At 38.9% G+C, this 24,505-nt stretch overlaps 1 protein-coding gene across 2 annotated transcripts in view; it reads right to left on the minus strand.

Annotated features, from left to right (window-relative positions):
* Window positions 1–24,505, minus strand: part of rnf220a (ring finger protein 220a) — a 512,316-nt gene that overhangs the window by 104,724 nt on the left and 383,087 nt on the right. For both annotated transcript variants that reach the window (XM_087990559.1, XM_087990558.1), the window contains one exon: window positions 1,292–1,416. In XM_087990559.1, the coding sequence (XP_087846685.1) occupies window positions 1,292–1,416 (125 nt within the window). The remainder of the gene's footprint in view (window positions 1–1,291; window positions 1,417–24,505) is intronic.

Consider the following 24,505-nt stretch of genomic DNA (forward strand, 5'->3'; position numbering starts at 1 on the left):
TAGGGAAAGCATTTTTATTTAATTATGCTTCACTGAAGTTTTTGGTGGTTCAATCATGTGCACATTTTCATGGAAATTGTAAATAAGTGAAATTCATTACTACTAACATTCAGCTAGGAGAAAGTGAGGACTGCAGATGCTGGAGATCAGAGCTTAAAAATGTGTTGCTGGAAAAGCGCAGCAGGTCAGGCAGCATCAAAGGAACAGGAGAATCGACTTTTCGGGCATAAGCCCTTCCTGAAGAAGGGCTTATGCCCGAAACGTCGATTCTCCTTCCTTTGATGCTGCCTGACCTCCTACTAACATTCACCTGTTTAGTTATCTGCTCAATTTTATGTCTTACCTTATCTTGAAACCCAGTAGACGCGAGAAGTTGTTTGGGAAGCTGTTCCATGTTGAGAACGGTATGAGATAATGCATAAGTATTGGTGAGGGATGTCTTGTGATACAGTGTCGCAAAGAGAGGAGTCTTGGAGTCTAATGGGACTCTGGTGGGGTTAAAGACAAGTAAAAGAGTGTTGCAGTTTGGATGTTCTGAAGGATTGGCGTGCTGGGACTGTGAAAATGCCGAGCAGATATTGCTAATGTGTGACACTGGTAGCAATATGCTTTTGGCTATACAGGGAAGGGTTTTCCATAAGTTGAGAACAATGAGTTACAGGGTCACATTGTGCAGGAGCAATTAGCAAGCATGCCTAAGAAGACTGAAAATCAAACTGTTCTATTTGAGAGAAAGTGAATAGGTGTTTGGATTCTGGCAGCATTTGAAATGAGTATCTGAAATGGATAATGAACTACTAGCCACATCTTTCCAGTAAAAGTGGTTGGAAATGACGAAAACATATTTTTCATTGTGAGTTCTGACTAGTGAAGTCCATACTCTAGGTAGGGAAGGGAGGAAGCAAAAAAGTGGGTCATAAAAGATAAGATGCAAGAGTAGAAGTGGAAAGAAGAGACAGAAGGATCTGCAAATGGTGTGCCAATTGTACAAAGTGATGTAGAATGAAGCAGCATATGTCATTGGTCTAAGTATGGCCTTGAAGGAGAATTGAGTTGATCAGGTATGGCATCATTGGGATGATATTTGTCAGGTATGAGAGTACTGGGAAAGGTTACTGGGGACATTACAATTAAGAGGAGGACTGTGATCCTGGTGAACATTCTGTAGGGAAGGGATGTTGGGCAGCTGGAACCACAGAAATATATCAACACCCTAAACCATGCTTCTGAAAAGATGCAAGTAAAAGGAAAAAAAAAGACTTGTTGGTGCTCCAACATGCCCATCAACTACCTTGTCCAGACAAGCTTCCACATGTCTACTCATCTCCTCCACAGTTCCAGACAGCATCTCATTGCATAGCGGACATACCTGGCCATCCTCTGAGGCCTTCTTTCTCTTGTTTTTCCCTATTCGTGCTAGAAAACAAGCAAGAACAAAGTTTTACTATCAATGTCCTTCCATTAAAAACTTCCAAAGCTCTCATATAATTTAACAATGAATTAAGTCTTTAGGAGAAATTAATTTGAAACAAACGTGAAGTGTAAAAAAAACAAATCTATCAAACTTTGAACTGAACCTTAATGTAAGGAAGCAATACCAACTTTGAACAGGTGTGGATGAACAGCATTAGATTCAGCCAGTCTGAAAAGGGGGGGCCAGTACAATTTACCAGTTCAGTCAGAGTCTAACTTGAAAGCATTCCACCATCAACCCTCAATACACTATAATGATCACAGTCAAGGAAATTATCTGACTACTTTTCTACTCTTTGCCTCACTATTAAACATTATTATACATGGCTAGATTATATCATCCTTTTCACTACCAGTGAGGATTTCTACATGAGGGTTTCTGCAACATTAATGTTAACTCTATGGATGAATGTATTTTTGATCTATCAGTACGATGCAGCAAGGCATTACAGAGTAAAAAGTATACTCAGCAAACAGGCAAGCAGGCATGTTTTCTATTTTACAATCCATTATATATTAATTTACTCTATTCAAATATAGTTTCATTTCACATCTTTCATGCTGATAGCACAGTTAATAAACTTCAACAACCACACTCAGCTCCTCTGAAAACCTTCTATGAATCAAATCCTGCTCCATGTACTTTCTCCTCCGAAAAGTGCTTCAGCCATTGAAATACAGTCACTGCAAAACCTTTCTTGGAGGTGCTGTATTCTGGCTGGCTATCCTATTTGGTTCCTCATATGGCTGAAGGAGGTTCCAGGGAGGTTCAAGACAGCAAGGAGTTCTCCTGATACCCTGGCTATCAATTCTCTCTAAACTAGCACAATTTGCCATTTATCTGATTTGCCATTTACGCAAGCTTGCCTACATATATTAGAATGGCTCAACAAAGACTGCATTAAAAAAGTTGTAAAATATTTTGCAACATCTAGAGAATACAGATTTTGCACAATACCAAGTTATTTTCTTATGACTCAGTATAACATAGCCTAACACAAGGCCTGTCAACCCCTAAAACACACTGAGCCAAAAAGAATTCCATCAACACAGTAAAAGAAAAAAAAAGTCGGAAATGTGGCATTCATTGCTGTTTAATATATAAGATAAAAATAAACGTTCTAGAACAAAAGTTAAATGACAGCAAATTGTCAGTATACATCAGTAATAGCACATTCTTTCGACTGCTAAATTAGAGAGAGCTGGAGTAGTTGAACAAGGAAACTCAATTAAGCCATACAGTTAGTAATACACTGCTGCCCAGTTTAATGTATTGCAAGTCAAAGATGGTTTAAGACTCTCTCATGTCTAGACACCAAAAATAAATAAATAACCATTTTAAAACAGTGCCTAAACACAGCAGGAAGGCTTAATTTATGTAGACGCTCCCTTTCCTGAGTAAAATCAATGAGAGACTGTGCCTCATCATTTGCAGGCAGCTGATGGCAGAAGCAGCACCATTATGCATTTCAACAATACACCAATAGAGTATTTTTATTTTAAAACGACAAGATATATTGATCATAAAATTAGGATTCTGTTTAACACATGCATATCACAGCAAATGTTTACCTTTTGCCAGGGTATAATAAAAGTTTTGTTACAGTAAACTGAACCACTCTTCCTGATGATTTACCAGTTATAGAGTATTACATTGAAAAATAGGAACAAAAGATTCTCCTGAAAAGTCTCTCTCCCCAAGTTCCTTTCCACATCTTATTCCTAACATGAAATTACAACAAAACGTTTTCTCTCACTGCTTCACTTGTTTATGTTTAATGACTGAGCCAACCAAACCATGAAGGTCTCAGGCTGCATGTGGGAACAGGTGATCACTTGATGATCCAAATTTGCACTTCTTGGAGAGATGTAAACTTAAAGGGCTCTGACAAGACACTGAAAGTTCAAGTAGATAAAATGCTTAAAATAATGAAACTATATATAACCAGGAAACACTCATGCACAATGTGAGTACAGCTGGTTCTTCTATCATGCGATGGTTGTGTTCTTGTGCAACCCAGTGTTTTAGAAAAATCGCACTTTAGAAACGGTGTTTAAACTGTTGGAAATGTAATCGCATTACAGCCAACACGTTTTAAAAGTCTGCGTTTGAGAAGGTGTCCCCAATTCATCAATCATGTTATAGCAAATTCACTTTAAAGAAATGTGCATTATGGTAGAATGACCTGTACATGCAATTGAATCTCTAGAAGCATTAATTTTCCTCATAGGATGAAAACTTTGTCAAACAAGTGAAAAAGGTACTTGACAAATTTCTGAAGAATAAAGTGGTGATCAGCTAATATCACCTGTGCAGCACTGAAGGAGGACAGCATTGTTTGAGGTGCCATCTTTTGGATAATGTACTACAACACTAACTACATAAGAATGAGCAGGAAGAATGCCCAGTATGTGGGCAATACTAATTCCTCAAACAACATCACCAAGTCATGTTATTCAGTCAGTATTACATTTCTGTTTGCAGGACCTTGGGCAGAATAGTGACTACATTCCATTGGTGCTAAAGTGCTTTGTCATATTCTATGGTTGTGAAACATGCAACATAATTACAAGTTTTTCTTTAAATGCAGCAAAGACAGAGGGAGGGCATGAGAGTCTGGTAACATAGAAGTTTAAAATACCATTACTGCAAAACGTCCATGATGCCTAAGACTAAGCTCATAATTATAACATACAAAAGTTGAAGTGTTAGATAACCACAAAAGTCTGTGGTTTACTTCAACTTCTGAAACATGAACTACTTAATTGGGGCAAAACACCTCATAAATCACCTACTAATTCCACCTCACCCATTTGTCACACCGGAAACTCATCAGTATCAAGAGAAACTTATTGAAATGACAAATATTTTGTTGTTTTTCCCACTTGGTATAATTCATACGTTTTAAAACTAAATATCACAAAAACTATTCATGCCTGAAAATGGTTTTAATTTAGTAAGTATTAATATACAAGATAACACTTATTTGGAATACTAATATGTTAAAAATCACTACAATGATCTTTTTTCTGAGAAACTAACACACATTTTACATCATGAATAACCAAATAAAAACCAAAGTAACACAAATCTGTCTTACAAAACTACACTGATGTTGCTCACGTTTAAAACAACCTGCGCATGGATGTGGTGCCAGTCAGATTTTGTGAGGTCAAACAATTAGGAAGATATCAGTTTTGGCCTGTTTCCATAGGTGGCTTTCCATTCCAAGCTAATGACTTACACTTTGGACCAATCCATGGACTACACTTTCAGAACCACTAAAATAGGACAGGCATAGGCCATTCAGTCCCTTGAATGTGCTCTGCAATTCTAGGTCCAAATTATCATCTTCCGCAACATCATATAGGAATAGGTACATCATGCAGTAAAGAAAAATGGCAGCCTGTCAGAATTATCTGATACTCACTTGCCACAGCATATTTTTCTAACAGTTAGCAATCAAAGACTTTGAGGTGCAGTTAAGATGCCAGCTCGGCAGAACCTGGTTTATACTACTTATAACTGGTCAGAACTTTTAAGATTTCTCATGCAGAATGCAAATGTGCACTGCCTGGGAGAAGGGGCAGAGCTCTCTTCCATCAGCTGAAAATTTAAATGTTTGAAGGAGTGGAGAGGAGAAAAGCCCAACTCACAACAACTTAAATTCAAGAAATGGAGTCTTCAAAAAAAAAAGTTTCCAATGGATCTGCTGTAAACCAGGGTCAACAGCACATTGGCTTTGAAAGATGCAAGACAAGGGCCCTCAAGGTGTTGTGCTCAAACTTACTCTGCAGGCACTCTGCGTTTGACTACGGATATAAAGCTGAGCCTTGGTACAAAATGAAACAGTTTTCTACGGATGTGTTGAAAATTCAGGGCGCATCTAGATGGTGAACCCATACAAGGGAAACCGCCTTTTTACTCTTAGTTATCAGTACAGTATGCACTGCTCTAGAGTTGTACTGACTGTATATTAAAGAAAGCAAGACATGGACTAGAGAATGAAAAGAAGTTCTACATCCAACCCTACATATTCACAGACATTTTCTTAGTTTCAAAGTATTGTGAACAAGCTTATTGAATCAAACAGCAAAGGGGATACATCAATTTTTTTAAAAGCAATACATATCAAGGAGTTTGTTCTTGCTTGCATGAAAATTCATTGAAGAAATAATTTATCATGACAATTAGGGTCTTAATTTAAATAGCAATCAGACAGCAGATTAAATATGCCGTGATAGGAAAACCAGGCTATTTCGCGAATCCGTTTCACTCGACAGTCTCACTTCAAAACTGTCCTCAATCTACTCCCAATCCCCAGTGCTCATTGTACAAATTTATGCATTTTCCTTCCTTTATCCTTTTCTTTAAAAACTGCCCTGCACATAATTAGAAATTTAACGCTGCAGAACACTGCCTATTACATTGTAATTCTTTGTTCTTTCTTAACTGCATATTGAGTGATGCTACATTAATTTTTAGGTACAAGTAATATGAAATATAAAGGGGGGTGAGAAAGCCATCCACGGCTATATGCAGATTATTCAGCTGTCTCTGGCTAAATACTAAATGAATAATCTCTGCTCTAATCGACAATGTACTTTTGAAAGGCTCGGTTGAAAAGAAAAACCTAGCTCAATTATGCTGGGCCCACTAGTGTAACTACTACTGAATTCATAATATCTAGGTTCCAGAGAAACACAATTCTTCTACCGTCTTTCACAGAGCGCAAACCTGATCGCACATTACTGAAGCAAAATGATATTATGACCCAGGATTAGCTTTGCACTCATGTTGGCACAGCCAGTGTTAGAAAGGTCAATATAAAACTAAATCTTTTGAACACGTCGGATTGATTGACACTTCCTTAAAATAGAACAGTAAATTCATTTCAAATTAATAACTGCGATTTATTTTCTGTTCCTGTGTTGTCATACAGTATACACAGAAAGCAAGTAAATTAGACTCATCAGAAACTGTAAGTTCTTCAGTGTAAATGTTGGTTCTTTCCTCCATATGCTGATTTCTGATGTAATATATGAAAGGGACTGTCACACTCTAGAGGAGACAAAGACTTTCTTCTTCCTTGTAAAGGTCCATTAATGATGGACAGTGGAAGAGATACTGATTTATTTATTGCAGGTGTGATCACCTATATCAGCTTCAGGAGAGATTGATTTGTGATACAAAAATTGAAAATGATCCAAATATTACCCAGCGAGGTTTTACTGCCATTTGTTGAACTTGAATTATGAGGGCATGCCTCAGCCTTGGGTTTTTACTTGGTCTTTAACTCTGTGAATAGAACTCATTCAGAGAAATATAGTCAGACAGCTTGAGTCGACCAGACTGGCTTAAAAATCTCCAAGCCATCTTTCCAACTTTCTCTTTGCTGATACTTGTGAGAGGATCTAAGAATGACTTCCCCTTTGTTGATCATTTCCAGCCCCTCTCCTACCATAAGAAATGTTAGAAAATTCTTCACTAAGGTGTTGTAAACCTTTAATACAGATGCAGAACAGCATTTAATCATCTGAAAGTTCACACCAAATCCAATGGAGCTCAGTACAAACATCATGTTAAAAAAAAGCAACACAATGGTTTCAGATAAAACAGGGAAATCACTTCAGCAGAAATTTGAAATAGAGCCTGAATCCTCACCCACTAATCATTAATATTCACATATGGTTCTGTAACAAGCAGATTGCTAACACCACAGCTGGGTTGCTACTAGGAAGCTGACCTTAGTCCCAATGGCAATAAGAGTGAAATTGTCGGGTCCATGATTAAGCAGACAGCAAACTAATAAAAGGAGGTTGAACTTTACTTACCTGACACTCTTTATATATAGAACTTCCAGGAATGTTGCGTCCAAAACAGTTAAGCCTGAATTAATTAGAAGTGATTACACTATCATCATTAATTAATTATCTGGTAATCACACTCTTGTGTACTTTAACATCTGTGTTGCACTGACAGAATTTAGCCCCAATCGGTGCCTGTCGGTGAGTTAGGCTATTCATTCAAACTGATTCAACATGATGTTTCTGGTTCATATAATACTGTAAACTATAGCCTTCATCTAAACTCAATCAAAGGACACACTGTTATCCCTGTAAGAAGACAACAGTGGCACTTGAGTAACATTGTCAAAGACAACAGAAAGTAAAAGGGCAGTTTCCATTTTCTATAGTCTGAACATTAAAATGGTCTCTATGCAGATTGTCTTTATTCTATGTGGTGAAGGAGGTCCAGGAAGGTAACTCGATGAAAAAGGAACAATGATATGTTTTCAAGTTAGGATGGTGTCTGACTTGGAGGGGAACTTGCAAATGTTAGTGTTCCTATGCCACCTTTCTCTTTCTATGTTGTATTTGTCACATGTTTAGAAGGGGCTGTTGAAGTCTTTCCAAGTTACTACAGTGCATCTTGTAAATAATATATAGTGCATCAGAAGCACATTGAGTAAAAGTTTAAGGTTGTGGATAGGGTGCCTGCAAAGCAGACTGACTCATCCAAATTGTATCCCGTTTCATTTTGGAACTTCTCACATTCAGTAAGGTGGCAGACATTCTGAATTGCTGGTTTGCAGATGTATTTGGGGTGGGATGGGGGATTGAGGTGAGAAGAATGACCAACTGCAGAATGTGTAGCTTTTGGCATGCTTGTTTAACCATATTATTTGTGCTCCTGGCCATGTTAAATTTCTGATCATTGGCAACCCCCAGAATATTTAAAGTGTGTTATTTAGTAATGATAATGTCAATTTATTTCAAGGTGAGGTAGTTGACTCTGTTTTGTTGGAGGCACTCATCACCTGGCATTTGTATGGCATGAATGTTATTTCCCTCATCAGCAGAAACATCAATGTGGCCTGGATGTTGTTGAAATGGACTGCTAAGTGTGATCCTCATCAGTGGACAGTTCTTTTGTAATTCTGGATCGGTGGTGCTGGAAGAGCACAGCAATTCAGGCAGCATCCGAGGACAGGCAAAATCGACGTTTCGGGCAAAAGCCCTTCATCAGGAATAAAGCTTTATTCCTGATGAAGGGCTTTTGCCCGAAACATCGATTTTGCCTGTCCTCGGATGCTGCCTGAATTGCTGTGCTCTTCCAGCACCACTGATCCAGAATCTGGTTTCCAGCATCTGCAGTCATTGTTTTTACCTTAGTTCTTTTGTAATTCCCACCAACTTCAATTCTGTTCAGATTCCTTGATGCCATACTTAGGCAAATGTTGCTGACTTAATGTTAAGCAGTGTCATTCTTTTCTCTGGAATATAGCACCTCTTGCTGAAGTTCAGGCCAAAGCTGCAAATTAATTCTGGAGTCTAGTCACCAAGCGGAAACCAAACAGTACAGTAAGCAGCCTACTGGTGAGAAAGTGCCCCTCAAAAGCACAATCCATTATTTCTTCCATCACTTTGCTGACGATTTAGAGTAGATTGTTGAGGCAATAATTGACAGATTGAACTGGTCCTACTTTTTGTGCGCAGGTCGTGTCCAGCCATTTTCTTCACTTTATCTGGAAGATTCAATGTTACAGCTGTACAAGGCAGCTTATCTGAGGCACAGCTAGTTCAGGAGCACAAGTCTTCAGTGTTATAACGAGAATGCTTTCTGGGCCATAGCATTTACTGCATTTTGTGCACTCAGCCATTTCTCAATATCACATGAAGTAAATTGAATTTGTTGAAGTCTGATTTCCATGATGGCAAAGTCTCAGAAAGAAGTCAAGATGGATCATTTACATACAACACTTCAGTTTTTTTTGTATAAATGTTCTGGACTCCACTATCATTTAGCACTGGAGGTGCTGTTCATGCGGTTGCCCCTTCCTCTCATCAGTTGCATAAGTATCCAACACCATTCACAACTGGATGTGGCAGTATTACAGAGCTTTTATTTGATTACATTGGTCATGATTTTTTTTAAGCCTGTTTATAATTTGCTGCTTCCTCTGCATGCTTTTCACAACACTGCCTTCCAGTTCCACAAGTCGCTGCCGCACGTGGGTCTCAGAAAACCATGCAGCCATGAACTGGAGGGAATGCTGGTTACAGACTGTAGTGGAATATAATTCTGCTGCTGCTCTTGGAACACAGCAACTTATGCCCAACCGTGAGCTATGAGATCTTTTCAGAACCTATCCCTTTTGCATGGCAGTAGTGCCTTCAATACAATGGAGCGTAACTTCATTTTGAAAATGATACACAGACTCCACAAAGACCATGCATGGTCACTCCTACCAATCAGGTCAGGGACACATGAATCTGACAAGCAGGTTCAATCTTATCTCAGTCACACTGACAATATCCCAAATAGTTCATGTAGACAGCTGTAATTATTTCCTGAATTATAAAGGATTAAGTGACATTAAGAGGAATTGCTAAAAGTTAAAAACTAAAAGGAAGTTACAAAATCTATTCCAGGTTGTTGACAATAGAACTTGCAATTTCAGTGACAGCAAATCAAGCTTTCAGCAGCATCTTGGTTCATCACCTGAGTCAGAAAAGTGCTCCAAATGGAGAAGGGCAAACGTGTTCTTGTTGAGTTTAGTGAGTATCTATCACTTAATTAAAGCAACTTTTCATCATTCCAGTTGCACAGAGATATACTATTACACTACCACTTCAGGTCAAGCATCACAACTTCCTGATTACCATGTTTAACTGCATGTGGGACCACAAGATATTGCTGCCTCACTTACATTTTAATTATAGCTATATTTTTCTTTCTTACAGAAAACTCCAGGCCAGAATGTGATAGGACACCAGATACAAGAAGAAGAGTAATGGTATTTACGCATAACGGTGTAATTTTTAACAGAATTAATACAGAACACCAAAAGGCAAGTAATTCCTGCTACATTTTTAATATATTCAGAATACTGGAAAATTTCAGTTCTGATTTTCAGGGTCTAATTCCTCATCCACTGAACAGCACCATGCAGAATCATAAAAATGATGAACCTGGCAAAGGTCTTTGGTTATTACAATACTTAGTATCTTAGCCATATCCAAGCCATGTACAGGATACATGCAAATAGCTATATCCAAGAGAACAGTCATTCTAAACTTCTAACCTCCCGCCTGGTGACTTTTCTATGTTCTGTTACAATGCTAAAATTAAGAAATCAGTCAGTAAGAATTCACAGACACTAGATCACATCCTATTAATGCAAAACCAAAGTGCTGTTGTTGTAGCAATTCCACTTCATGAGATTTAATGAAAATTCTTTTGAACCAATTGTTTTTAAAGCCAAAAAGACAACGATAGCTAGCTCTCTCCTCCTTACTTCTGCATTCAGAGAGAAGTGGAGGATAAATATTGTACTATCTCGTCACAATGTGATCGCCGTTAAACTGGGAAGACCAAACATGCACTTGATAACCAAATTGTGAACCCCTCTGTTCAGTCTGGATGCATGCCTCCAAAATTCCAGGTCGTATGTCATTTTAATTCTCCACCTTGCTCCCACTGACTTTTTTCTGTCATTAACCCACTATGGTGTTCAAATTAAGTTCAACATACTTAGAGTCATAGAGATGTACAGCATGGAAACAGACCCTTCGATCCAACCTGTCCATGCCGACCAGATATCCCAACCCAATCTAGTCCCACCTGCCAGCACCCAGCCCATATCCCTCCAAACCCTTCCTATTCATATACCATTCCAAATGCCTCTTAAATGTTGCAATTGTACCACCTTCCACCAATTCCTCTGGCAGCTCATTCCATACACGTACCACCCTCAGTGTGAAAACGTTGCCCTTTAGATCTCTTTTATATTTTCCCCTCTCACCCTAAACCTATGCCCTCTAGTTCTGGACTCCCCAACCCCAGGGAAAAGACTTTGCCTATTTATCCTATCCATGCCCCTCATAATTTTGTAAACCTCCATAAGGTCACCTCTCAGCCTCCAAAACTCGAGGGAAAACAGCCCCAGCCGGTTCAGTCTCTCCCTATAGCTCAAATCCTCCAACCCTGGCAACATCCTTGTAAATCTTTTCTGAATCTTTTCAAGTTTCACATCTCATTTGGCTCTTTATATAGTCTCTGCATTCAACAATGGTTTCAATTAAAAAACATCACAATCTTTGCCACATTTTATTCCTTTTTTCTTTATTATTCTTTCTCATTTCTCTCACTTTTTGTTCATTTTCCTAGCTTTTGCATGCGGGAATCATTATTCTGCCTTTATGTGGAGGAGCTAGTGTTGGACTGGGGTGGACAAAGTTAAAAATCACACAACACTAGGCTATAGTCCAACTGGTTTATTTGGAAGCACTAGCTTTCGGAGCACTGCTCCTTCACCACCTTATGAAGGAGCAGCTCCGAAAGCTAGTGCTTCCAAATAAACCTGTTGGGACTATAATCTAGTGTTTTGTGAAATTTAACCTTATTCTGCCATTATTTGCCAACTGCTCAAGACATATATTTTGTTTCTTAATCATTGCCCAATCTCTCCTCCCCTCCACCCTATCACAGAAGTGCACTTTGGTCGTCTTACCCTCTACTTTAACAAATAAAGATAGGTTGGGACTCGACACACTAGAGTTTACAAGAGTGAGAGGTGATCTCATTGAAACTTACAGGAATCATAAGAGGCTTTACAGGGTAAATGTTGTGAGGATATTTTGTCTCATTGGAGAGTCTGGGACTAGAGGACACAGTCTCCGAATCAAGGGGTGCCAATTTGAAACTGCGACGAGGAGGAATTTCTTCTCCTAGATAGTTGAGAGTCTTGGATCTCCTTGCCACAGTAAGCTGTGAAGGCAGGGCTCTTGTATGTATTTCAGATTGAAGTAGATAGATTCTTGATCAGTACGGGAATCAAGGGTTATGGGGAAAACTCAGGAAAGTGTACACATGGAATGTCAGATCAGCCATGATCCTATTGAATGGCCTACTCCTGTTCCTATTTCTTGTGGCCTTACCCTTCTGCTTTCATTTGCTTTAAACCAGTTACATCTCTAATTATACTCAATTCTGAACCTTTGAATTATTTCACAGTATTTGACATCACCAACAAGAATGAATCTATCCCTAACTATTTCTGAGTGGTCATAAGCTGCCTTTTGGAATACAACAAAGTGGCAATGTTGGATTTTTCAAAGGACAGCTAAGGGCCAATGCCACTACATTGATCTGGAGGCATACACTGGCCAGAATCAGTTAAAGATGACAGATTTCCTATGCAGAAGAATATTAGTGAACTCTATGGCATTTTATTCCAGGATTATTGAGTTAATTTAATTAAAATTTGCAGCTACAACAAAATTTGAAAACATCTCCATATCGATAGATTACTAGTCTATTAACTTTACTACTATGCTGCAATACCATGTCAGCTTTATAGCTGTGTGTTTGTTTAGGAAACACAATTTGGGCAGGGCATATTAATGGATGGAGTATATTGTGCAAATAAATTATGCTTCCAAATGAGCCATCATACTCAATTTCACTTGTAAATCTGAACTACATGAGTTTTAATTGGAAGAAGAGACTAAGTGTGATTTGTGGATTCTGAAACAAGCTTTCACTCCAGCATTCAGGTTTCCACAACTGCTCTAACTTGGCTGGAATTCTGACAATTTTACAACATTTAATTAACTAGAACTTCTGCAACTTCAGCCTCCAGGCATGGTTAGGTAAGACAAGACCACAGGCTGAATGACATTAATACTACCATAATGCAGTACATGAATTCAGAAAACAACCCTGAGGACCTGATTACAAAGCAGTATTAGAGGCTCTTCTGGCACAATGGTAGTGTCCCTAGCAGGAGGCTGGGTTCAGTCACACCTGATCTAGAGGTGTGTAATAACATCTCTGAACAGGTTGATTAGAAAATATCTACAAAACAGTATGAAGAAACATGACAGCAAACATGACAAAAATGCTTATTTTTCTCTTTCTGATAACTAAAGTGCACAGAACTCCGAAAAATGTAACACAGTGAAAGAAAGTGCGAAACTACTCCACTGCAAATTACAATGAGTTTGAAAAATGGCAATTATCTGTTGTTGACTTCCATTTACTTTGCAAACATGAACCTAAAATCACCTCATTTGCAGGATGCATTAAATTTTCCAAAACCTCACTCACCAGAAATGTCACTCCAAAAGTGAGTCACACTTACCTTAGATGTAACAGTATGCACTGATTGCCATTTTAAGCTTTGCAATAGTGTGTTTAATGGGCAAGTGCAAGTTAAAGCTATTTTGATTTACTAGTTACAAGCTTAAACTGGGAATTTGATTACACTTCTGGTAATTGCCAATTTTGTGAAAACAAATTGAAATTCTTGACCTATCATCTCAGACATGCAGACCAAGACATCCAGGAGTCTAGTGAAAGCTGTCAGTCGACAGACAGTAAACACACTCTTGCCCGCTAGAACTGCTGCAGATCTGTATCAAAAGTCTTAACAGGGTTCTCTCTTACCCTCTTGCTAAAATTTCACAATTATGAGTTTTTTTTTGTAGGGAGAAGCAGTCTTGCAATCATGACAGTGAAGTTAACAGAATTTCTAAACTAACATACAGGGGGCAATGTATAACCTGGAATTTACAATACAAAGTGAGTAAAATAATAAGAGCCATTGGATCAAACATCTGTACTTTCCAATATCTCCTGTAATATGTTGTATACAAGCTGCCCTTACGCACAGTGTGTTAAGACAGTGTCAAGCTTCATTGGGATCTTGTGTATTAAGTGAAATGTCACAGCTTGAATCTAAGGAATGTGTTATGTCCACATTATTAAAAATGTATTCCCCAAGAATTATATGAATTGCAGCAGGCACATTGATGGATGGAAAAACTCCTTTAAAAATATTTAATCTATCCCATAACACCCGAATAAGATGCTGAATATTTCTCAAAGTAGCCACCTGTTTAAATAACTCAGGCACCTAAGGGTAACGCACACTACATGTTTTCCAATCTTAAGAAGTTCATTATTTCATCATGTCAGGGATATACTTGTATATTCCTCATGGTGTGGAATCACCAGTTACAACCAACAGTTTTGCACACCCAAATGAAACAAGTGTACTTAAACCACAAGCGCAGCATTAAGCCTCACCCTACTTAGGGATCAGTTCTTGCCTCACTAACCAACCTGGATGACATGTTTATTACAGGTGCGAAGTGGCTTTCAGTTTCACATCGATGCTTAAACCTTACAATACAAAGTACAGTAACTTTCAGTCAGTTGGTTAAATATGAATGAATTTGAATCAAGAATCTGTTGAACAATACAAATTTACGGTCAGCTGAACTTCAAAGGCACAAGTTTATCATTATCTTAATCCAGCATTTGCATTCCAGTCAGAAGAAATATTTATTTGAACATTATTCAAAGGGAAAAACCTACCCTCTATCACCAAAACAGAACAGCTCATCGATTTTTAAACAACATCTATGTATGCACTTCAAGCTTTTGGAGGCACTGCTCAGCAATCCCATGTGAAAGATACTGTTGTATTTAATTGGATAAATTCTGATTAGGGTCAAGTTAATAGCCACAACAGAGATTCTATATTGACCCACCTGACTGAACACAGAAAATGGCCTTTTAATATGCAAAATATACAGACTGACAAAGTCACTTTGTCTTGGGATGAAGGTCTCCTCCGCTCATCTCCTTGGAACAAGTGATGGAAGGTAAAATTACACATGCTGAAAAAAGCAACTACAACTGACAGAGTGCAGTGAAAGGAACTCACACAGGTGAAGTACGAACCAGTTGCCATTAATTTGTTTTACAAATAATCCTTTGTGGATGCAATTAGCTACTGTACATTGAATAGAAAAAGCTTCATGAGGTTTTCAATCACATCAAGTATAAGGTATTCTTGTTCTAGCTATAAAGCATACAAGTCCAGAGCTCAGGTAACATGAAAAATCTAGAGAAGTAAAGCTCAGTCTATGAGGAATATGTCAACTCTAAGAGTGCACCACATTTACACAACAAACTCTCACCTACTTTAGCTACATATAGATAGTTAGCACATATGCAGATACTGGATATTCACTAAAGTTGCTTTAGATTAAATAAGGAAAAGTCTTTATGATCCCAGGACATTTCAAACTAAGATACAATCAATGGGGTACTTCTAATGTGTTATTATTATATGGAAATATAAAGCTCAATTTGCACACATGGTTCCACGAAAAGAATAAGAGGCAAGACTGGATAATCCATTTTTGGTAACGCTGGTATAGGGATAAATATTGGCAAAGTCAGTGTAAGACCTTCCCTTCTGTTTGAATAGTATTCTAGCCTGGATCAGTTGTAGGTTCACTAATGCCTCAGTAGAAGGTCATGGATACTAGTCTCACTACAATCAATCTTGAGGCAGATGACATGCTGAGGGTAGGGAGCCCGCTACTCAGCATAAATGTTGGGATACGCCCACCTCCACTTGGATGGTTTCCTTTGCTTTAATTTTCCAGCCTAAGGGGCTTTAATTATTATGAGGTGAGACTCACTCTCGAAAGAGCCCTGCCCATAGTTCTGCCAGCAGACTGGGAGCTAGTAACTCTGCAATACAGTGGGTGCCACAAGGACACGGTGGCCAGTACTGGTAATGCAGGAGGCTCAAGAGAAGGCGTAACCAAGAATCCCCATACCCCAAGCAAATCTTGGGATCTTGCCAGGACCACCTGATAGGCCCAAGCCAGAAGAAGGGAACCATGGGCAGGACCTCCAAATGGCTCTGTGGACCAAAAAGCTCTGAAAGCTAGTGCTTCCAAATAAACCTGTTGGACTATAACCTGGTGTTGTCTGATTTTTAACTTGGACCAGAAAAGGAATCCTTCAATGCCACTCTCCCAAACCAGAAATTAATGAACAGCAAACATCAACCCAGGAGCCTCACATAAAACCCAGCCTCTAAGCAAATATTATAGATATTTCAAAATAATCTGTTCAGATATGTTATACACACACTTCTGGAGTAGGTGAGACCTGAACACAGGTCTCCTAGCTCAAGGATGCTATCAATGTGCCTCAGGAGCCTTTTTTAACAGACCCAAAATAGGCTGGAGTATGAGGAAATGTTATGTTGTTGTATGTCACATGGTATTTCATGATTCTCTCAGAGGATTAATTTGGTGATGGAAGAGTCAGAGATCTCAATGAAATTTTACAATTATTCACTATTTATCTCATATATATTTTTGACCTTCAAGCACTGAATAAAATTTTTTTTTTAAATCCATCAGGTACATACACACAGCTATTTTATATTGTCTTAAATCAATACAGCATTCTTTAATTTCAGTCTGGAAAAATGCAAATATTTCATCATGTGATATGGTTTTAATCACATGTTCTTCACCTGAGATAACCTTGCGCCTGCTGTTACAATTGGCTAACTTGGTACTGTAAGAGGGGTGGTGCAAAGATCATTAAATAGGGTCACAAGCTGATTGATACTTAAGAAAAGATAATTAGTTTACTATTTTTCTCATGTAAACAGTGCTGTTATCACCAATAAGCTACCAATCAAAGTTAACACTCACGACACTTGGATAGAGTCAGGGAATGGATCCAACTGGATTATTCTATAGAGAGATGCACTGAGTCGATGAGCCAAATAGCTTCCTTGTGTGCTGTAATGACTCTAAAACCACAAATATACTATTGGTGAAAATTGACAATGCTCCTTGCGATGTCACAAACTCAGTCTCACTTGTAATCTTTCAATTTCCTTAAAGTCAGCTGGCCAATGTTTCCATTAGTAAGCAGGTTTAATGAAAAATATTCAGCGATCAGCAAGAGGACTGAAGTGAAATAATATTTATTAATCAGGATTCTTCTCGACTGTTAAATTTTTGCAAGTTATCCAGTAGCACGATTCACCATTTAAACTACAAATTTCACTCTACTCCACGGTGGAAACAAATCAATTTCGCAGTGGGACTATAATACCTAATAAACAGAAATCACACCTTTGAAGAAACACTGCTCTATACAGCAAGCAAGCAAGTAAAGCTCTGAAGGATACTGCCCAATACCAACCCAATTTCACAGAACTACTTGTCTGCAAATGTAAGCAAGGAACAGCAGCATGTTAAATGCATACGAGAAAGGACCGGAACGTCTGCTGCCACCAATGTATTTTAAATGGCCTGCAATAATACTATCAGGTAAAGGTACAGTCACTATAGCCCCAAAGCACCACAAGGCTGCTCTCTTACTAGGGAGAGACAACTGGTGGTGGTCTCGCCTGACAGTCACCAGATCTCTGCCAAGAGGAAAGGTCGAGGAGGGTCCTTTATGGGGACCTCAGCAGACGCAGGAATTGAACCCATGCAGTTGGCATCACTGTGCATCATGAGCCAGCCCTCCAGTACTGAGTTAATTGATCGACTTGACAGGACTACTATTATTGTGAGATTTCTACATTCTCAACTGTGATGTTAGATCCACCAACTATATCTGTGATTCCCTCGTACCACAGTTCTCTTAGAAAGCAGTTCTGTGTTTTCAGAGCGTTTTCTCTTATTTAGAGAATCCATTAGTCTCAAGGGATATCTACAAAACAAACTGAAATACTCTTTGTGGTTAATTAGGAAACCTGTTATTGATGTGAACCCACAGGAATGACAAGATGCAGACAGGATTTTGTCTATCGACATATTTATAGATGGCAAGAAGGTTACCCCTCGTCAACCTTGCAACCCATGACAGTCACAAGATGTAATCAGTGGGAGCTAAACTGTGAAAATGGTTAGAAAATGCTAAAAAGGTACTGAAAATTGATCAGTCTGCAAATTATCTGCAGCCAACATGGCTGCTAGATGTCCTTGACATCAGAACTCCACCAGTGCCATTCTAATTAGATGCCAAGACATCTGTGACACTATCAAGTAATAATCATCTATCAGGTAGCATGTGAAACCCCAGAATGCTAACTTCAGATTGTATCAGATCAACTCAGACGGCAGCATAGTTACACAAACAGAGTTCCTATTTAAGATGCTAAATTAGATCCTTTGCCACATGTGACTATACTGATAATGAGTATCTCTTTACATATTCGTTCACTGTACAGAAGGAGGCCACTCAGCCCATTGTGTCTGCAATGGCTGTCCAATTGAGAAATTCAACTTCGGCCATTCCTGTCTTCTCCCTTAATCGCACACGTTTGTCCTATTCAGACAATGACTGAATTCCCTCTTGAATGCTTCTTGAACCTCCATTCTCAGTTGCAGATTCTGAAACCTATACATTCACTACATGAAAAGGTTTCTCCTCCTGCCTCACTGCTAATTTTACCAATTCTCGTCCTTAAGTTTTCTATCAGTGGGTACAGCATTTCCACATCTCCTTTGTACAGACTCATCATTTTGAATACCCCTAATAAGTTCCTTATCCCTGGGCAGCACGGTGGCTCAGTGGTTAGCACTACTACCTCACAGCGCCAGGAACCCGGGTTCAATTCCCACCTCGGGCAGCTGTCTGTGTGGAGTTTGCATATTCTCCCCTTGTCTGCGTGGGTTTCCTCTGGGTGGTCCGGTTTCATCCCACAATCCAAAAGATGTGCAGGTTAGGTGAATTGACCATGCTAAATTGACCGTAGTGTTAGGGAATGGGTCTGGGTTGGTTGCTCTTCGGAGGGTCGGAGTAGACTTGTTGGGCTGAAGGGCCTGTTTCCACACTGTCGGGAATCATCTAAGAATCTAAGAAACTATTCTCATGAGTCTTTTCTGCACTGACTCTAACGCCTTTACATCTTTCCTAAAGTGAAGCACCCAGAACCAAATGCAATACTCCAGTTAAAGCCAGAGTTTTGTACTGTATGCTTCAATTAATGTCTATGTTTATCATCATTTAATATGATCTGAAGAGATATCCAATACCTCATGGAATGAGAGAACAGGTAATATATATTATATATATATTAGTTAATGGTTATAAAAAATGGAAAGTCCGATTTGCTCCAGACATGTGTCAAAACACAACTGTTCTTAATGCAGTGGTAGTGTCCCATATCTGAGCCAGGAGACCTGGGATCAAGTGCCCCCTTGCTCCAGAGGTGTGTAATAACATCACTAAACAGATTGATTAAATAAAAAGAATTCAAATAACAGAAAGTTAAACTGGGCGATTTGGTGCAATTCTACATAAATAAAGAGAGAATACTGGAGAAATTCAGTTTTGCAGCATCTGCAAAAAGTGAAACAGAATTAACATTCAAGTCTGATATGATACAAGAAACGATTCTGAAGTCATATCAGACTCCAACATGTAACTGTTTTTTTATCCTCCACAGAAACTTTTTATCCTCCACAGAAACTTTGAGTTTCTCCAGCATTTTTTGCTTTTCTTTCAGGTTTCCAGTATCCACACTACTTTGCTTTGAATTAAGGGTTAATTGTGTGTGAATTAGTTCTAGAAATATGGAGTGCTAATAATCAGTGGGGTGAGAGTTCCATGGAGTGTGGTTAACTGAAATAAAGTTCTTCTTAGAAATGTCGACTTGGACTCTGTTCAAAAACATTAATCTGCCAGTAAATAACAAGGATACTGCACAATTTATTAACCACTCTCTCCACCTGTCCTGCCACCTTCAAGTATTTACACACATATACACCCTAGTCCCCATGTCCCTGCACCTCCTTGAAAATTGTATACTTCATTTTTATTGTCTTTCTTCATTCTTCCAATCAAGATGAATCACTTCACATTTTTCAGCATTGAATTTCATCTGCCAATTCAATATTCCACCCATTCCAAAAACCTTTCTATGCCATTTTACAGCATTTCAATGCCCCCCTCTTGCTTTATAATACCTTTGCATTTTGTACTATCTGCAAATTTTGAAACTGTGTCTTGTAGTGTACACAAAGGTCTAAGTAATTAATATTTATCAGCAAGAGCAAGGGTACCAAACCTGCCCCTGGGGATCCACTCCTTTTCTCCTTTCCCTGCACACAATACTCATCCATAGCAACAAGAAGAAGACAACAGACCAGCAACTTTAAAATTGTACAAGGAATCCTCGTTACCAAAATTTTATCCAAAGTTGAGCCAACATTAGATTCAGTTTTGGCTCAGTGACAGTACTTCCGAACCAAAGGACCATGGGTTCAATTCAAATTCTAACAATTAAGCACATCACTGAGGCTGAAACTATTCTGTCTACCACAGAAGCACTGCACTACTGGAACTGTAATGTTTTGGATTAAACAGAGTCTATGACTGCCCCTTCAGATGGCCCAAAAAGAAGCCACTGCATGGCTTTAATGGTTTCTCCCAACAATAACCTTTCAGTCAACATCACAAAAGCAATTTTTTGTTGATGTTATTTTAGCTACTCTATTTTCCTGCATTATAATTGTGGCTTCGAATGTACTTGATTTCTGTGGCGCAAAGGGAAAGACAGTATACACATGCAAGGTTTGTTCTTTTTCATTCAATGGGTTATGGCACCAAATAGACCGAGATGCAAAGAAGCTGGTTATTTGCTGTTGACGCTAAAGTGCAAATTTATTACCACAAAATCGTACAGAGAAAAGTTGGATCCTCATCCATTTATTAGTATCTTCAAAATGGATTAAACAAAGACAGTCAGCAAGGATTTATCATGGGAAGCTCAAGTCTGATTAATATGATTATATTTTGTGAGGGGTTAACAAAGATGAGTTTAGTGCATTTGAGTTAATCTATAATTATGCCAGCAAGGCTTTTGACCAGGTCCCACGTGGCAGACCAATCTTGAAAGTAAAGTCCCACAGGATCCAGAGCAAAGTTCCAAGTTGATTCCAAAAGTAAATCATCGGATGGAAGAAAAGGGTAACGGGTATTTTAGTGAAAAAAAGTCTGTTTCCTATGGAGTTTCCCAGAGCTCAGTGCTAAACAGTAATTTTTGTGAAATAGCTTGGATGTTTCTTAACCCCATTCTCCTGCCTTCTCCCCATAACCCTTGATTCCCTTACCAATCAAGAACTTATCTAGAGGGCATAGGTTTAGGGCAAGAGGGGAAAGATGTAAAAGAGACCTAATGGGCAACTTTTTCACACAAAGCATGATACATGTATGGAATCTGCTGCCAAAGAAAGTGGTGCAGACTCGTACAATTGCAACATTTAAAAAGCATCTGGACAGGTATATGAATAGGAAGGGTGTAGAGGGATATGGGCTGGGTGCTGGCAGGTGGGACTAGATTGGGTTGGGATATCTGGTCGGCATGGACAAGTTGGACCAAAGGGTCTGTTTCCATGCTGTACATCTCTATGGCTCTATAATGATGTGGCCTCCACAGCCCTCTGCTGCAATAAGTATCACAGATCAACTACCCTCTGTCAGAAGAGATTCCTCCTCATCTCAATTCTAAAGAGTTGTCCCTTCACTTTGAGACTGTGTCCCTAAGTCCTAGTCTCTCCTTCTGGTGGAAACATCCCCTCCACATCCACTGTATTCTCAGGCTTTTCAGTAGTCAGTAAATTTCAATTAGATCACCCATCATCCTTCTAAATTCTGCTGAGTACACACCCAACGACCTCAACCGCTCCTCATAAGTCAAGCCCTTCATCCCCAGGAATAATTCTTGTTTAAACCTCCTCTGGAATTCCTCTAACGTCAGCAAATCCTTATTTAGAAACGGGGCTCACAACTATTCATAATGTTCTAAACGTGGTCTGACCACAGCCTTATACAACCGCAGCAGTACATCACTGCTCCTGCATTTTTGCCCTGTTAAAATGAATGCTAAAATTGCATTTAACTTCCTAACTGCCAACTGAACATACATATTAATTTTAAGAGAATTCTGAACTAGGACCCCAAGTACCTTCGTACTTCACATTTCTGAAGTCTTTCCCCATTTAGAAAATAGTCTACGCCTCTATTCTTTCTACCCAAGTGCCTAACTTCACAACTTCCAACATTATATTCCAGCTTCGCCCACGCTTCGAGCCTGAGTCCTTCTCCAGTCTCCATGCTTTTTGAACACTGCGTGTGCCTCCACCTGTATTTCTGTCATCTACAAACTGTGCTGCAATGCCCACAGTTCCTTCATCGAGATCACTAATGTGCAATATGAATAGCTGTAGTCCCAACACAAACTCTCCAAAACCCCACTAATCACCAGCTGCTTCCCTGAAAAGGACTTCTTTATTCCTTCTACCAAGTCAGCCAATCCTCTATCCATGCCAATAGCTTGCCCCTCAACGTGGGCTCCTGCCTAATTTAGCAGTCTCCTGTCCAGCACCTTGTCAAAGGTTTTCTGGAAATCCAAATAGATATGATCTGGCTCTCCTTTGTCTAAATTGCTCATTACCGCCTCAAAGAAATTTGACACGTTTGTCAGGTATGACCTCCCCTTCAAGCCATGCTGACTCAGCCCTATTTTACCCTGCACTTCCAAGTACTCTGCAATCTGATCCTTAATAAAGGAGTCCAAAGTCTTACAATGACTAACATCAGATTAACAGTCTATCCAGCCTATACTTTCCTGCCTTTTGCCGCCCTCCCCTCTTAAACAATACTGTTACATCAGCCATTTTCTGGTCCTCCGAGACCCTTCCTGACAGTGGAAAATAGAAATCAGTCTAGAGAATTGTAATGTGTAAATGGCGGGATAAAGTATAAACAGTGAAGTTTGGAGGAATAGACAAATCTTTATGAGTATATAATTACAAATCTCTAAATGTACTGATAGATAAAATAATCAAAACGTATTGAAGATACTTACTTTTATCAGCCAACGAATGAAGTATAAAAGTTCGGAAATTAAGCGTAGACTGGACAAAACACTAGTTAAACCACAACTGGAATACTGCATGCTGTTCTGGTCTCCAGTACACTATAAGAAAGATATGATTTTCCATGAGAAGTTGCAGAGGAGCTTTATGAGGACGTTGTCTGCATTGGAGAATTTTAACTAAGAGGAGAAACTGGATAGGCTGGAATAATTTTCTTCGGAACACAGCAGATCTAAGTGTATAAAATATTGAGGGATCTAAACATAGAATGATCCAATTCCATTTTATTGAGAGGTCCAGAGTCAGCTTGCATATATTTAAGATAAGAAATAGGATATTTTGACAGGATTCTAGGAGTCAATTTCTCACGCAAGGGAATCTTAAACTCACTGTCAAAGGACTGGAGAGGCAGAGATTCTCATAAAACTAAAATAAAAGAGTTGTATGTACACTTGAAATCTTGTAACCTACAAAGCTACAGGTCAAGATCTGGAAGGTGGCATCATGTTAGTTAGGTACTTGTTAGTAATCATGGACGTGAAGGGCCGATAAACCTCTTTTCATGTTACAAATTTCCATGATTTCAAACAGGGACTATAGATGGTAACTTTTAGCTCATTTTTGACCATTATTGGGATTACAGGAATGTACAATGGTATTCCAATGTATTATTCTACTGGAAGTATAAATATATCCTTTTAGAGCTACAAAATTGATCCAATGCTGTAACATTGATTACATTCACTAAAGGGGTAAATGCCATTGAGGTTAGAAATCAGTACTCCACTTAACTGGAAAAAAGGTGTATTGTGGGTCTGCAGAAAGTGCGGCTTAGTTTTCTGACAGTTTGTTTTTGTGCATTGCAATGACTACCAAAGGATTAACTTTAACATTTCATAAATCTACAAAAAGTGTGTTTTTCATGAGGAGAACTGCACACAATTGTGCCTGTTTCATTACTATACAAGTTGTTTGATACAAGAAACAAAAAGATAGGTATCACCATCCAAGGACATATGAACTGCTAACCTACCAGAGGCATCAATCAGCTTCAATTACCACTGGATGCCTTTAGTAGGCTAGCAATTGTCAGATCCTGTAACTTATTTTGGCAGTGGAGGGACAGTTTGAAAGAGAAAAAATACTGGGCATCTGATCGGAGTGAAAGCCCGAGGTCTGCACAGCCAATTACTTAGATACTACAACTTGACAAGAGATACTTTGCATTAAATAGCAAGCTCTATCGAACAGTGGCAGCTGCCACACACAGCAGGCAAGGACTGTCCTCCTCCCTCCTCCCCCC

This window comes from Chiloscyllium plagiosum, unplaced genomic scaffold, assembly GCF_037043375.1.
Source record: "Chiloscyllium plagiosum isolate Xiang-an unplaced genomic scaffold, Cpla_swu_hap1 HiC_scaffold_9, whole genome shotgun sequence".
NCBI lineage: Eukaryota > Metazoa > Chordata > Chondrichthyes > Orectolobiformes > Hemiscylliidae > Chiloscyllium > Chiloscyllium plagiosum.